General features: G+C 44.8%; 1 protein-coding gene across 2 annotated transcripts in view; it reads right to left on the reverse strand.

Annotated features, from left to right (window-relative positions):
- Nucleotides 1-621: 621 nt before the first annotated feature.
- Nucleotides 622-14,007, reverse strand: part of LOC117460334 (G patch domain-containing protein 8) — a 33,552-nt gene continuing 20,166 nt past the window's right edge. Inside the window, exons 3-5 of one of the 2 annotated variants that reach the window (XM_034101689.2) lie at nucleotides 10,809-10,946; nucleotides 6,547-6,677; nucleotides 622-5,656 (exon numbers count right to left, since the gene is read on the reverse strand). In XM_034101689.2, coding sequence (XP_033957580.1) covers nucleotides 1,684-5,656; nucleotides 6,547-6,677; nucleotides 10,809-10,946 — 4,242 coding nt within the window. In that variant the 3' untranslated portion in view covers nucleotides 622-1,683. Of the gene's footprint in view, nucleotides 5,657-6,546; nucleotides 6,678-10,808; nucleotides 10,947-14,007 lie in introns of those variants that run through there. The other variant, XM_034101690.2, reaches the window with a different exon arrangement.

Raw genomic sequence — 14,007 nt, forward strand, 5'->3', positions numbered from 1 at the left:
TGCAAAAGAGATTTTATTTCTTACCTCACATGTATGTTATCCAAGTAGAGCATGCACTTCAAAAGTTCATGGTGCAGATTAAGAGTCATGAAACTGTGTGGATTGTTCTTGGCTTTGAGCTTTTGGCATCCCCAGTGGAGTGAACTAAATATCAAACTACAGGACATTACATTCAAATGTAAACATTCTAAAATGATGTATCTGTTTGGCATAATAATTACTAATAGCACACTAACATCATATGGTACTTTTTAAAGGGCAGCATCAGCGTGACTAACACAGCAAAAACATTTTCAGACTGATCCATCTACATCTGAGAAATGATGGATACAAAAATGTAAAACATTAATTTGGAAACTTTTATATTAAATAAATTACTCAAAATGTCATTTCCACTTTTTTCTTCCGACACTCTAGGATAGTGTTTTTTCAACCTTGCAAGATGATGATCAGTATAGAAAATGAGAAATAAAAAAACTCTCCTTGGTGGTTATTTTAGTTTACTTTTCCCACATCTCTCTTCTTTATAAGTAAAAGATTGTATAATTGTACACCCTGTGTCATCTAAAACTCAATCCAATTAAACAAGGGGTTGCTGGTACGTTGCTTAAAGTGAAAGGGTCACTGCTACAATCTTCCAAGGATTTAGGGTGCCTGGTTTTGAGGCATGGTAAACCACACAGTATTCATTTTTAATGTTGAGCGTGTTGCACGACCAACATGAATCAGACAGAATAATAAAAAGCATTAAAGCCTGTTTATTTTCACCAAGCTTAACATATCAACATTTTTCATTGCTCTCTCAACAACCGATTTGTTAAATGCTGTGGGGAAAATAATATTTATTTCACATACAAGTATGAAAAGCTGTTTGAAAGTGTTGCATCGCTGGAGTCATTGAGCGTGGAATAAACATTGGACGACTGGACAAGGTTCAATCCACCTTTCATTTTATTGTTTCTAATGTTATTACTCACTGTCAGAATATTTACACTATAGAGACAAAACAGGTGTCAGATATGGAAATAAGCTGTCTTTTCTACTGTGTATGTGCGTCACTCCAGAATTACCTTACACCGTGACACACACACACAAATACAGTATACACCAAGGTTAAAACGGCTGTGCTATTCCCCCCCTGGTCGCTGAAATGTTGTTTATGTTTGTTGAAAGTCACACTCTAACTCAGATAACCTGTATGAAATGGAGATAAGGAGAGAGCATTATCACTCTTTCTTGTCCCTCTGTCCCTGGCATGAAGGATACTTCAAAAGGCAGCTGGTCTGTCTGTGGTTCAGAAGGATAAAGAGAGGATGACACACGCCCAGCTTGTCTTTGAATAGCAGGTGCACCTTTCCCTTTATTCTGGACTTGAATGAGGAATGATGGGAAAAGTAAAGGATCAAAGTCTGTTATCGATGTCTGCTGAAACACAGGAGAGGCTAGATGGAGAAACACATTTGTATTTGAACACAGTCAAAAGTTGGGCCGATTCTGTGTATTCATGAACGCGCGTGTGTGGGGGCATATGCGAAAGGGAGTTGAAGTTCATTCTAGTAAAAGCACTGACACATCCCCATTTCAAATAGCAGGCTTTTGTCCAAATCAAATATTCCCCTTCTTTCTCTCACAACTCTGAGTTGCCAAGAAAGATTAATAAACATGGCAGCCACTCTGGAAAAATCACAACGCCTTCTGTTGAAACCTCACCGGCCACGCTCTGTCCATGAAAGACTGAGGGCTCAACGGTTGCAGCGCCACTTGGGAGAGTGGAGCAAGTGGGTTTGCATGGAAAGTGTGGGACTGTGGGAGAAAAGCGATGGGATGATGGGACAGCAGAATGGAGGGAAACAGGGATGATATAGAGAAGGGAGAGAGGTGAAGGTGATGTGCGTGAGAGGGGTGGAGAGGTGGCAGAGGGTGAGGGAGCTGAGCGGGGTGAGGGTGGATGGCAGGAGATCTTAATGAGGAGGAAGAGGACGATGGGGGCATGGAGAGGGCTGCGTGTTGTAAAATAATATGATGGAGGCTGGACAGAGGGGGGATATTAGGGACCCTCAGAGCCATGGGTTGAGTAAAGTTCTCTTGTGGGGTCACATGTGGAGGGGGGAGTCTGACCTGGAGTCTGTGCTGTGCTTGTGTTTGCAGCGTGTCTGTGTGAAGCGACTGGGTTTGAGGCACTGAAGGGTTGTGCAAGTGTGCAGGTGTATATTGTCCCTCAGAAGTCCCACAGTTCTCTGTCTGTGTTGTTTGTGTGTAGTTTGTCTTTGTGTGTGTATCTTCGCTGTCGTTCGTCTGTTCCAGGATTTTCTGCATGTGCTCTCTTGCCTGCTCTTGCAGGAGGCGATATTTGTCCATCTCCTCTGCAGTAAAGCTGATTGGCGGAGCTGTCTCTCCACCTGTCTGCTTGTCATCAGTCCTAATCTGTGAGAGGCAGAGATTTGGCGTGCTGCTGGGGTTTGACTCAACCATGTCCAGAGGACATTTCTGACTGTTGACAACTGTGCCAGGATTCAGTCCACTGCCCTTAGCCTCATCTCCCTCCTTTCCCTCTTTCTCCTGACTTTTCTCCAGCAGGCCTTTTTTCCTCCTGGCCTTTCTCTGGATTGCAGGTAGTTTGCCTATGAGAGGGAGAAGCAACACCCTGGCTGGTTTCTGTGGCAGAGACTTAGTGGAAAGTCCTGGAAGAGTCGTGTCTGACCTGCTTGTGTTGAGGGCAAGGGCAGAGGGTTCATGGCCAAGTTCAGACTGTGAACTGGGCTCGTTCGGCTGAGAAGCGCTTGTGTCACAATGGTGTGTGCTCAGCACGATGGGAGCAAACGTTGATCTGGAGGGCGAGGAATGAGAAAAGGAGCAAGAAGTAAGGCTGGATGAAGTTAATGGGGGGTTCTCTGCCTTCAGATGGGCTTCAGATGGGGGTCCTGTGGTTCCCGAGGATGTCCTATAGGAGCTTACTTTCAACCCATCCACTGTGACTCCTGAGCAGGTGCTGCTCCGGCTCCACTCCCAGCTCAGTTCGGACATGCTGGTGTTGCTGCAGGGGCTGCAGGAGCGTGGACTGAGGCCTCTGCTGGCCCGTGTGTTGACCCCACTCTGGGGGCTGTTTGTCTGCCTACACGTCCACCACTCAGGGCTGGAGATGGGCCTCGGGCTGGAGCGCCGGGTTCCTGCAGATCTCCACACACAGCCCGGGCTGTCCCTGCTGTCTGCCCCTGTCCTGGAGCCTGACCTGGACCTCTGTGTCCCCCTGTCCTCCCAGCTGTCACTGCTGCCCCAGGTCCATCTGTCCATGCTGCACATGTCCCAGTCTACATCTTCTGTGCTCAGACGTCTGCCTCTCCTGCCCCAGCTGCTGGGAATGGGGCTAAACTTCGCCACCCGATCCCACTCCACTGCTCTGTTTCTCCACTCATTCTTCAACCTGCCCTCCTCACTACCTGCACCATAGCTCTCCCTCATCCACTCCCACTGTTCTGTATCCGAAATCAGATCCAAGTCTCTAAAACCTGAACGCCCTCCTATTCTCCTTCCCCTCCCTGTCTCCTTCCAGACTTCACCATGCCTCGAACTCTTCCTCTTACTATGAATGAATTTCCTGTCCCTGTGGAGGAGTTTTCTCTTTCTCGCAGGGCTGCAACCACAGCTGTTGTCATGGTAACAGCAGTCAATGAAACTCCTGGGGTTGCTATGGTGACCTCCTTCCCAAAACAGCTTTGAGTTACATCCTGGTGAGAAGGGGTGCAAGGAGAAGTGAGACCGCCTGGGAAAAGTCAAAGCATCGCCGTCTCGCTCCCCCTCCCCCTTGTTGTGTCTGTGGGCTGAGTGTCTGCTGAGCTGGGAGACGCTGCAGCGCTCTGCCTGCTCTCTGCCTGCCTGCGACTCAGTGCTGTGAGGCCTCCTCTGCCTGGCAGAGACAGATACTGGCTCGGCTTCACATCTCCCCAGGAGACAGCTGCTCCCTGCTCTCTGCACCCTCCTCATCCTCGCCTCCCCCGTCTCCCTCAGCCTCCTTTTCTTCCCCCAGCTCCCTCCAGCTTCTCCACTCCTCTCCCTGCCAGTGGAGACTGTAGAGACAACACTCCTCACTTTGCACCTTGCTGATTGGCGCTCGTTTGAAGCCTTTTCTGTCTTTCCCCTCTTCCTCTTTCCTAACTTGTGTTTCTTTGTGCTGGCTTTCCTCTTTCTGCGTGACACTTCTGAGACACCCCCGTTCGGCTGTGCAGCGCTGGCACACATTGTCTCACTCCCACACTCACTCCTGGACGGTCTAATGCACATCCTCTGTGTGCCAGGCTGGGTGACAGACTCTAATTTACAGCTCAGGGCTATGATCGCTCTCTCCTTGATCCCTCTCGCACCCCCTAATCTGCCTCCCAGAGGATTCTGGGAGTTTGCGTAAGAGCTGTCACCATGAGAGGGGTCAAATGGATGGGAAGCTTCCCTCACACAGTTCTCCATACTTAGTGCGCATCTCCCTTTTTCTGGTCTTGTTTCTGACAGAGAAATGTTTTTGAACAGGTGTGCTTCTGTCTCTGCGTCAATATGTTGCTCTGCCTTGAAATTATCCGTAGCTTTATGTCTTTGTGCTTTCAGCTTTTGTCTTGTCGGTATCTGTAAACAGGGAGGAGAGCCTGTTGTAAGAATAGCTGGGACACGAAGATCCGATTCATCTGAGCGAGCACACTGATTTTGTTGAGACTCCTGCACATTCTCTGTGAGTTGTTCGGGTTGTTGTGGGTTCAAACTGAGTGGATTGCAACTGTATGAGATGGGTGGTTGCGAGTTGGTGAACTTGAGCAAACTGACAGGCCATCTCAGACGGGTCGAGTCATCTTTCCCCAGCACACACATATACTCACTCTCCTCCCTCCCATCCTCTGCTTCTTGCTTTTTCTCTGTCTCGCTGTTTGTATGTTCAGGGTCCATGTGTTCCAGCTGGGTCTGTGATGGCAAGAAGAGTAAATCATGACTCTGATTATCAGGTATTGCTGTGGAAATAGTCGAGTGTGCTTTTACTATGTCTGTTCTTTCGATCTCTTTCTCCTCCCTGGGAGCTTCTCTGGGGATTGGCACTGTGTCGCTTAGTCTAACAGTGTCAGATCTGGACTCATGCTTTTCACTCTTACTGTGCTTCCCCTCCTCTGCTGCCCCAGTTTCCCTGTCAATATCTTCCATCATCCCCTTTATCCTTTCTTTCATTTCTTCCCTCTTCTCTCTCTCCTCCTCTTCTTCCTCCTCCTCCATGTCCGAGAAGACGGAGGCGGAAGGCTCCAGCCTGGGCCCCCTGCGTGAGAAGCAGAAGGACACCCCGAGCCTGCCTCCCGCTGTCCCCCGCACAGGGAGAGGCAGCTGGGGACACGAGTCCAGGAGAGAGGGGGGGTTCACTGCAGGAGGCTCAGTATTGGATGCTGGATGTGTGATTAGCGGGTACTCTGCTCGAGGAGCGACTGGTGGTATCTGGGGAGGAGATCGCCATGGATCTTCTGGTTGGTGGCTGAGGCTGGGTGTCTTGGGTTGCAGAGGAGGGGGTCTCTGGCTGCGGCTGAATTGTTCAGGTTTGACCTCAGGACTGCGGTCTCTTTGGTTCACTTCTCTGTCTTCTTGATGTCTCACTGTCTTGACTGTACTTCGAAGTCCAGAAGTTTTCACTGGGACTCTGAAACAGAAAGAGAGAAATATTCTTGATTGATTTAATGACATGACTTAAGCTTGGATTTCACTGAATAATACATGTGTAATGTATTGATCTAGCATTCATTTGACAGAAAATCCATCAAATGTTTAATTGATGACATTTTAAAGTACAGTTTTATTCAATCAATCATAAGTTAGTTATGAGTTGCATTCCAACAGTACAGTCATGTACATGATTACGTACAGTACACAGTGATTAGCAAAGTTTTGAATTAAAAATAGCGTAGTTAACATTTGTCAATATATGTATAAGTATTTCAACTTAAGTTCATGGATGTGGTATTTTGTAATTATATATATTCTTAGAAAGAAGATTACAACAAAGTGTAATTATAACAACAAATAAGTATGCTTTTGAGGAAATACAAAAACAAGGAAAGAAACAAAAGGAAGAAACAAACTAAGACAACAGCTGAGGTTTTATATTGGAAGTATATTGGAATAATAGTTATGCCTCTCAAATAATCATCCTCTAATTATATGAAAACACATTTAATTGCACAAGGAATAGGTGCAATCAAGGATTATATGATGTATTGTTATTTTCATCCAATGCTGTGAGCCCAAAGGCAAGTTTAATGTTTGAACTTGTTTTTCTACCATTCATTTTTCTCTTAAACTCATATTAACCTTCCTACGAATCATCCGCTCTCAGAGAGTCGCCAACAATGACTTTTCATGTTGTGTTTACTTCACCTGGGACCTGTCTAGGACAACTGGGTGCTGTGAACCTGTGAATACATCCATCAAATATAAGAACCGTTGACTGGATGAGATGCACTCTAACCCCTCTGGACTCCTGCATCTGGTCATATTACACTCACACACACAAATAAACTCTCCTCCCCTCACCGCTGGGTTTCCTGTTGCAGCTGTGCGAGCTGGTGCAGGCGTCTCAGAGCCTTATCCTGCTTGCGCTGGTCCTTCCATGATTTTGAGGCCACGTTTCGAGCAAACTCCCTGTGCTTCAGTTCCTTCAGCCTCTGCAGGAAGTGGAAATGAAGCATGATAGAGGGAGGGACAGAAAAAGGATGTGAAGGGCACGAAGTAGCAAGGAGCATGAGAGTGGCACAAGAGAAGAGACAGGGAGAGATTAGTTTGAGGAAGCTCCCTGCAGGCAGCTGTCTCTCAAACCACACATCAGTCAGCAGCATTTGCCGATGTTCTCATCCAGAGCTCATGCCCAATTAACTCCATTCAGCCTGGAAGAAAGCATGTTTTCTCCGACACACAGCTTGAGAGCAAACACAACCCAACTGGTGAAAAGCAGATTACAGACGCGGTTGAGATGAGTGACATGATTTAATGACGATGATGCTCTTGAAATTTCAAAAAGGTGCAGCCCTTCCTCAATCATCGCAGCTTGGTCTGAGAGACCTTTGAATACAATGACACCTGCTCTTTAGCTGGAGCGCACCAAAGACATTGATCTGCTACAAAGGATTTTCTACTTATCATTTGCACAATACCATCTAAGACACTGTAAAGCTCAAGGATTTGGGCTGGAAAACTGCTAGAACTGTGCCGAGTATTATTATTATTATTATTAGTAATACTTTTGTGTGTGTGTACAAATGCAAAACACATAATTCAAACACGCCATAGTGTGAGTGATTTTTATGTTGAGAAAACTGGTTGGTCTTCATCCTGCATCATACTGTATAAAAACAATTAGCTCAATTGTTCTGTGTGCGTGCATGTGTGAGTGTGAAACTAAGTGTCTATAGCCATAGGTGTGCCAGTCCTCCCAGGGAAACAATGATTTCTGCTTCTCTCCGGTTTCCTTTTCTGACACACTTTAATCCCTTCTTTATCCATGCTTGGCAGGTGTGTGTGTGTGTGTGTGTGTGTGTGTGTGTGTGTGTGTGTGTGTGTGTGTGTGTGTGTGTGTGTGTGTGTGTGTGTGTGTGTGTGTGTGTGTGTGTGTGTGTGTGTGTGTGTGTGTGTGTGTGTGTGTGTGTGTGTGTGTGTGCATGATGGTGTGTTTCTATGTATCTGTGTGTGTCTGAAAGGCTGAGGACGGACTAAGGAGTTTGAGGATAGCTGCAGTATGGAGTGTTACTATCCCTCCTATATGTCTGGTTTTACAGTCTGTCGCTTCACATTTGAGCTATAACTGAGTGTGCAATTTACCAGCTGTTTATGTATTTGTAAATGTATTCAGTAGTATAATTTGCAAAAGGATTACACCACTCTTACTTTAGATTATGTTACGCTAGTATCCACCCATACAGAGTGTATCAACACACACGCACGCACGCACGCACGCACGCACGCACGCACGCACGCACGCACGCACACACACACACACACACACACACACACACACACACACACACACACACACACACACACACACACACACACACACACACACACACACACACACACACACACACACACACACACACACACACACACACACACATTAGATTAGCCCCTTAGACATCAGATTTATTTATACACTCACTCTCTTTTACACCAAGATCTTATGCTGGAGCTGACAGTCGTCAGGTTAATCTCTGCTGAGTCTTACACAATCACCTGTCTTTCTACATTATTGGTTGATGCTTAACATCCCACTGTCAGCTCACTGAATGCAGCATTCAGTATTTGCCTACGAAGCAGCACATGTGGGTTTGCATCAGTCAAACATGTCTTACAGTATAGGTGCTAACGTGTGTTAGTTAGTGTGCGATAAGGAGCTCCGAGGTGCTTTGATGCCACACTCATTCTATGGGAAATATTAATCATGTTCAAGCAGAAAGGCATACATAATGAACGACTGCGGAAAGAGGAGGAAGAAGGGGAGGGGGAAAGATCAGAGTCCTTGTACTGTAGCTCCATGACAATCACTGGGAGAGACAGAGAGAGCAGTCTATAATACATGGAATATATGAAGATGAATTATTCCTCCTTCTTCTTGCATTCACAATCTGCCAGGTTATTGTTCTCTCTTAAAAACGTGTCCCACTGCAGGCAAACCTGTAGCTATATTTAGAGCCAAACAAAATATTGCATGCAGAATTTTCTCTGAGAACACAGGGTAGAGATATTTCCGTTCCCCACTTTAAAGCGGATACTTTTGTCTTCAAAGATGATGTCATGTCCCAACAGCAGGGAGCAGTAATACTCCTGCTCCCCAACATGCCAGTCTAGCTATGTGCCGTGAAGCTCAATCCGTCTGTCAAAGCCCCGATCAATATTCCTTTAGATGTGTTAAGAAGTGCTCAGGCTGAGGCAACTATGGATAAGTCAGAGTTGATTCGTATCCACTAGGGCCTTAGCATGAGGAATGATGTATTCTTTAGCATATGAGAGGCCATGCTAATCGACTGATTGCTTTATTTAAAAGTAAGTGTAATTCTCTTGTAATGAGCAATTGTATGTATTCAGCAGTAAATGCTGATAAAGCACCGCATTCAGACATGTTTATCCCTGAATCGATGACAAGGAGAGGAGACAGAGCAAACGCAATCAGCTTCCATTCTCCAAAGCCAATACTCCTGCAGGGAAGCTGTCATCAGCCTGAATTTCATCTGTTGTCTGCTCAGTAGGCAGTGTGTGCATGCATGTCCATATATGTGTGTGTGTGTGTGTGTTCCTACAATGCCTGTGGCTACTGTCAGCTCAGTGCCTCATGCAGCTCGTTTCATGTGCCCGCCGCTGGCTAAAACAAAGCATTAACATTGGCCTGCAGTTCCTACGATTCATTTACAAAGAACAATGACAGTGAAGGAACAGTCTTGTTTAATGTTTATTTCATGTTGCACCGCGTGGGTGTTTAGAAGTGGGAAGTGGCATGCCTTGGTTGAGTGATTGCTTGTGTTTTGCGGACAAGTGTGTACACAGGGAAGTGCATGTCTGTATGTTTTTGTGTGTGAGTGTATGCTTGGCAGAACAACAGATAGCTGTAGGAGAGTGTGCTATCAGCAGAACCTTCAGCTTGTTAGTCCAGAGTGAAGGTTGTGTGTGAAAATGGATGTGAAAGCAGAGATCACAGGAGCAAACCTGCTTCCGGGCCTTTCCCTAATGGTCCATTGCTCTCATCTTGTCTAAACTGGAATAATAGCATAATACTTGAGCTATGACTAATAGCTCCATGTTTTATTTGGTACAGAATATCTATTTTTCTCTTTGGAGGAAGTACAAATTGTGTGTAGTAGCATCCTTATGTACCAGTTACATATAAATCAAGTGCTGTAAATCTTAATTAGAGAAACTAAAATACGACTTGAGGACCTATTTCTAGTCCTCAAGTCAATTTTATTTACAGTACGTATTTATTTATTGTAACTATATTATTCACTTACTTGTTTAACTACATAGTACCAATATTTCTGATTCAATTATCTATTTGGTCCCCTGGGACTATTAGTTTAAAAACATACTTAACATTGTTTTATCAACCTGATATGGTCTTACTTATCCTGATTCTATGAGAATGACTTTGCTATAATAATTTAAAGGTGGGACTACATATGTTATACTTGTCTATATATAAGTCAGAAGGGGGGGGAAAGGAAGTATATTTGACTTTGTAATTATAACTACTCTTAGAGCAGTTGGGTCTTTGAGAACCCAAAACTAAATTCAAAGTCAACTAAACATAAAGGTTGACACGTTCTTATTACTCTATATTGTGTATATTTATGTAGTAACTCCTTTTCTTTTTTAAGCCTGATATTATACACTTTATAGTTTATATAATTCTGTTGGCTACACTGACCTAAATTGCCCTGTATTGATCAAAAAAAGTTTATTCTAATATATCAGCCAGCTAAAATCGAAATATGAAATATAAATGCAGCACCACAGTGTGTGTGTAAGTACATTTTATGTGTGAGTATCTTCCTCGAGTTAAGCGGTTCCACCTCTGTGTGTGTATTTGTGAGAGATGATGCAGTTGCCACACTCCTACTGTTACCTGCGGCAAAACTGTACCCGATGGGCAGATTGACATTGAAATGTAAAATAGCGTTCCGTCAACACGCATAATGTTGACAAACCGAAAAATCCATGACAGGAGATCATAAAAAAAGTCTGCTTTTGTGCTGTTAAAAAGTATGTGTGTGTGTGTAGCTGCAGTGCCGGTGTAGCACATGAAGGCCTACCTGTTTGTGTGCATGGTCGTAGGAGTTGATGTGGTTATCAAACTCCTGGTGTCTGAGGTACTGCTTGTCACACAGCTCACAGTAGAAAATAGCCTTCAGATCCTCCACTGAGCAGCCCAAAGCTCTCTCGGCACACTCCTGGAGAAGGAGAGAGGCGTAGAGAACGAGTGAGTGCGTTGGAAAGATAGGGGGATAGAATTGAGAAAGGCAAAAACAGACAGAGACATTAAGGGTTAGAGGGGCAAAGATAGGAAGCAAGAGCAGTGGGGGGTGGGAGGATGGTTGAAAGAATGGCAGATTGTTAGCGATTTAGAGCAAATCTGCATCCCAGAGACATCAGCAGTAAGTAATAGCCTCTACATGTGCTCCGCATAAAACTGTTAAACGGCTTCCCATTAAAGTATGCTGCCTTTTCTGCTGCTGATGGCTGTTGGACAAAGGCACTGAATCCCTGTGTTCATGGCAACTTGAGCCTGGGGACACATTTAATGCAGCCAGTGTAATAGAAACCTGCGTATGTACTATAATGGCAAATAGTCTGAGTCTGACTGCAAATAAAGTGGCAATTGTAGCCGACAGACAGAAAAACAGAGCATCTGAAATGCACAACTTAGTCGTTTGTACTTTGGCTAAACTGTGCATGTGAAATTTCCGGACAAGAACACACACACACACACACACACACACACACACACACACACACACACACACACACACACACACACACACACACACACACACACACACACACACACACACACACACACACACACACACACACACACACACACACACACACACACACACACACACACCCCTCTATTAAGGCGTGTAAATAGAGCATGGATGGGCAAATACACACGCTCTACGCAAATGGCTCATGGACCTTAGGGAAAGAAAAAAAATCTGCATCCTCCATCCAGAGGACTTTTTTATTTATATATTTTGTTCCGAGGACATGCACTATGTTGTGTACAATACTGTAGATGTGTGCTTGCATCTGTGTGTGTGCGCGTGTGTTCAGGGGTGTGTGTGCATTCATGCCATGCTCTGCTACAGAATGTAATTTCCCTGAGGCTGGGGGCTGCCAATAAACACTATTGAATTCTGTTCTACACTGACATGATGGGAATTTAATTTGAGGTTGTCACTTCTTTCTCTCACTCTCTATCCTCCTATGCTTCTTTCCTTCCCTCAGTCCATCTCGTGGCTTGTTGTCCCTCTCTTTGCCATCTCTTGTGTTGTCTCGGCCTTTTTCCCCGATACTTCTCTAAATCGCTCTTTTCCTCCTTTCGCTTATCTCCTTATATCCCCTTAGCCTTTTTTTCCCTGCGTTGCTCCTGTTCTGTTTGGTGAGCCCCGGGTCATGCAGTGACAGAGTCTATTGGCCCCAATTTGCTTCGGTAATATGCCTGCACATAGGAACAGAGGTGAGAGGAAAAGAGAGGGAGGATAGCAACGCAGGAGAGAGGAGAAATGACCCTGCCTGCCCTCGCAGAAACAAACACACACACACACACACACACACACACACACACACACACACACACACACACACACACACACACACACACACACACACACACACACACACACACACACACACACACACACACACACACACACACACACACACACACACACACACACACACACACACACACACACACACACACACACACACACAGGCAGGGGAAAGTCCTTCCTTAACACTTTCCATCTAGCTTTGGGTGAAGAGGCTGAATGAACCATCAAGCTGTCAGGACTCCCATTTACTGAAATCAACAGAAAGGTAACTAATATACATTGATCCTGTGTTCCTCTGTGTGTGCGTGAGTGCATATGTGTGTGTGTGTCTGTGTGTGTCTGTGTGCGCCGCGGTATCGACCTGCCTTGCAGGCTTAAGTCACGACCAGGAAATGATCCAATCACCCCGAGCAGCTTTCGTTCGAGTGCTGCCAGGGTGATGAGATTGAGATAATGAATGCTGCGTATTTGTCCACCTCTGGGCTTGTGCATGGTTATATAGTAGCATGTGTACGTGTGCATGTCTCCATATACTCATTTGTGTGTACATGGGTGTATTTCTGTCTGCTCTTGGCTTTGTACCCTCCAGCCGTTTCTTCTCACCTCTCTGTGTTCTGTCAGGGTAATTATTTTGAAGAGGGAAAATGTTATACGCAAAGAGGGGTGTACGTACATGACAAAAGGTGTGAATGCATAAAAGCAGAACATGTGTGTGTGTGTGTGTGTGTGTGAACTTAGGAGCGATTTATTTATGTCCAAGAAATCCTCACATGCCATTGTCCATTCTCCTCACACATCCTTCATTTGCCTTGAATGTATATGTATTTTGCTTTTATGTACCAACACAGTTACAGAATTATATTTATGGACAGACACATTTATGCATGCCCGGTCACACACAGTCTGCCATCCTGATATACCCGTGCTAAATTAACCTAGACCTCAATTTACCTCATCATAACTCTGTTTGCAGAGAAAGCAGCAGTGATATCCGCAGACCTGAACGGACAGTGATTGTTTGCATGATTATGTGTGTGAGTGTTTGTGCGAGGCTATGAATGTAAATTAGTTTTCATGCATTTCTTTTCTCTTTTCACTTATCGTCAATTTGTGGGGAAAGAGCCGTATTATTCCTCTTCATAGCTGAAATTATACCACAAATAAGAGTTGTTATGAACCATAACCGGAGTTTCAGGCACACATACACATGTAATTCAATATCTCGTGCTTTTGTGGAAATGAACAAGTCACGCTTAAAGTGTTTTACACACGGGGTGTGTCAGCGTTTGAAACTGTGTACACTGGAAAGTAATGAGATAAAATGAATTCATGAGAAACTCTTCAGAAAAAAAAAGAGTCTCTTGAGGGACCTCTGGGGGATTTGCAGATTAAAGCTGTGGAGGCAGTTCCCTGATGCAACCCCTCTGTCGCTGCCATTTCCCCCATTCAAACTGCCCGTTTTTGTAATGTCTAACTATTGCAGCATATTAAATAAAAACGGCACCATGGATTAGAGTCTTCACACTGTACAGAGACTTCAGATAAGCATAACTATAAGCTTTTCAGATGTTTTAGTCAGGTGTTCTTGACCTTCAAGACTGCTGATGGTGCGCAGAAAATCAGAGGCACCTTAGATAATATTCTTATCACTATCATAACTTAACTTACTAAC

This window comes from Pseudochaenichthys georgianus, chromosome 16 (assembly GCF_902827115.2).
Source record: "Pseudochaenichthys georgianus chromosome 16, fPseGeo1.2, whole genome shotgun sequence".
NCBI classification, from domain to species: Eukaryota; Metazoa; Chordata; class Actinopteri; order Perciformes; family Channichthyidae; genus Pseudochaenichthys; species Pseudochaenichthys georgianus.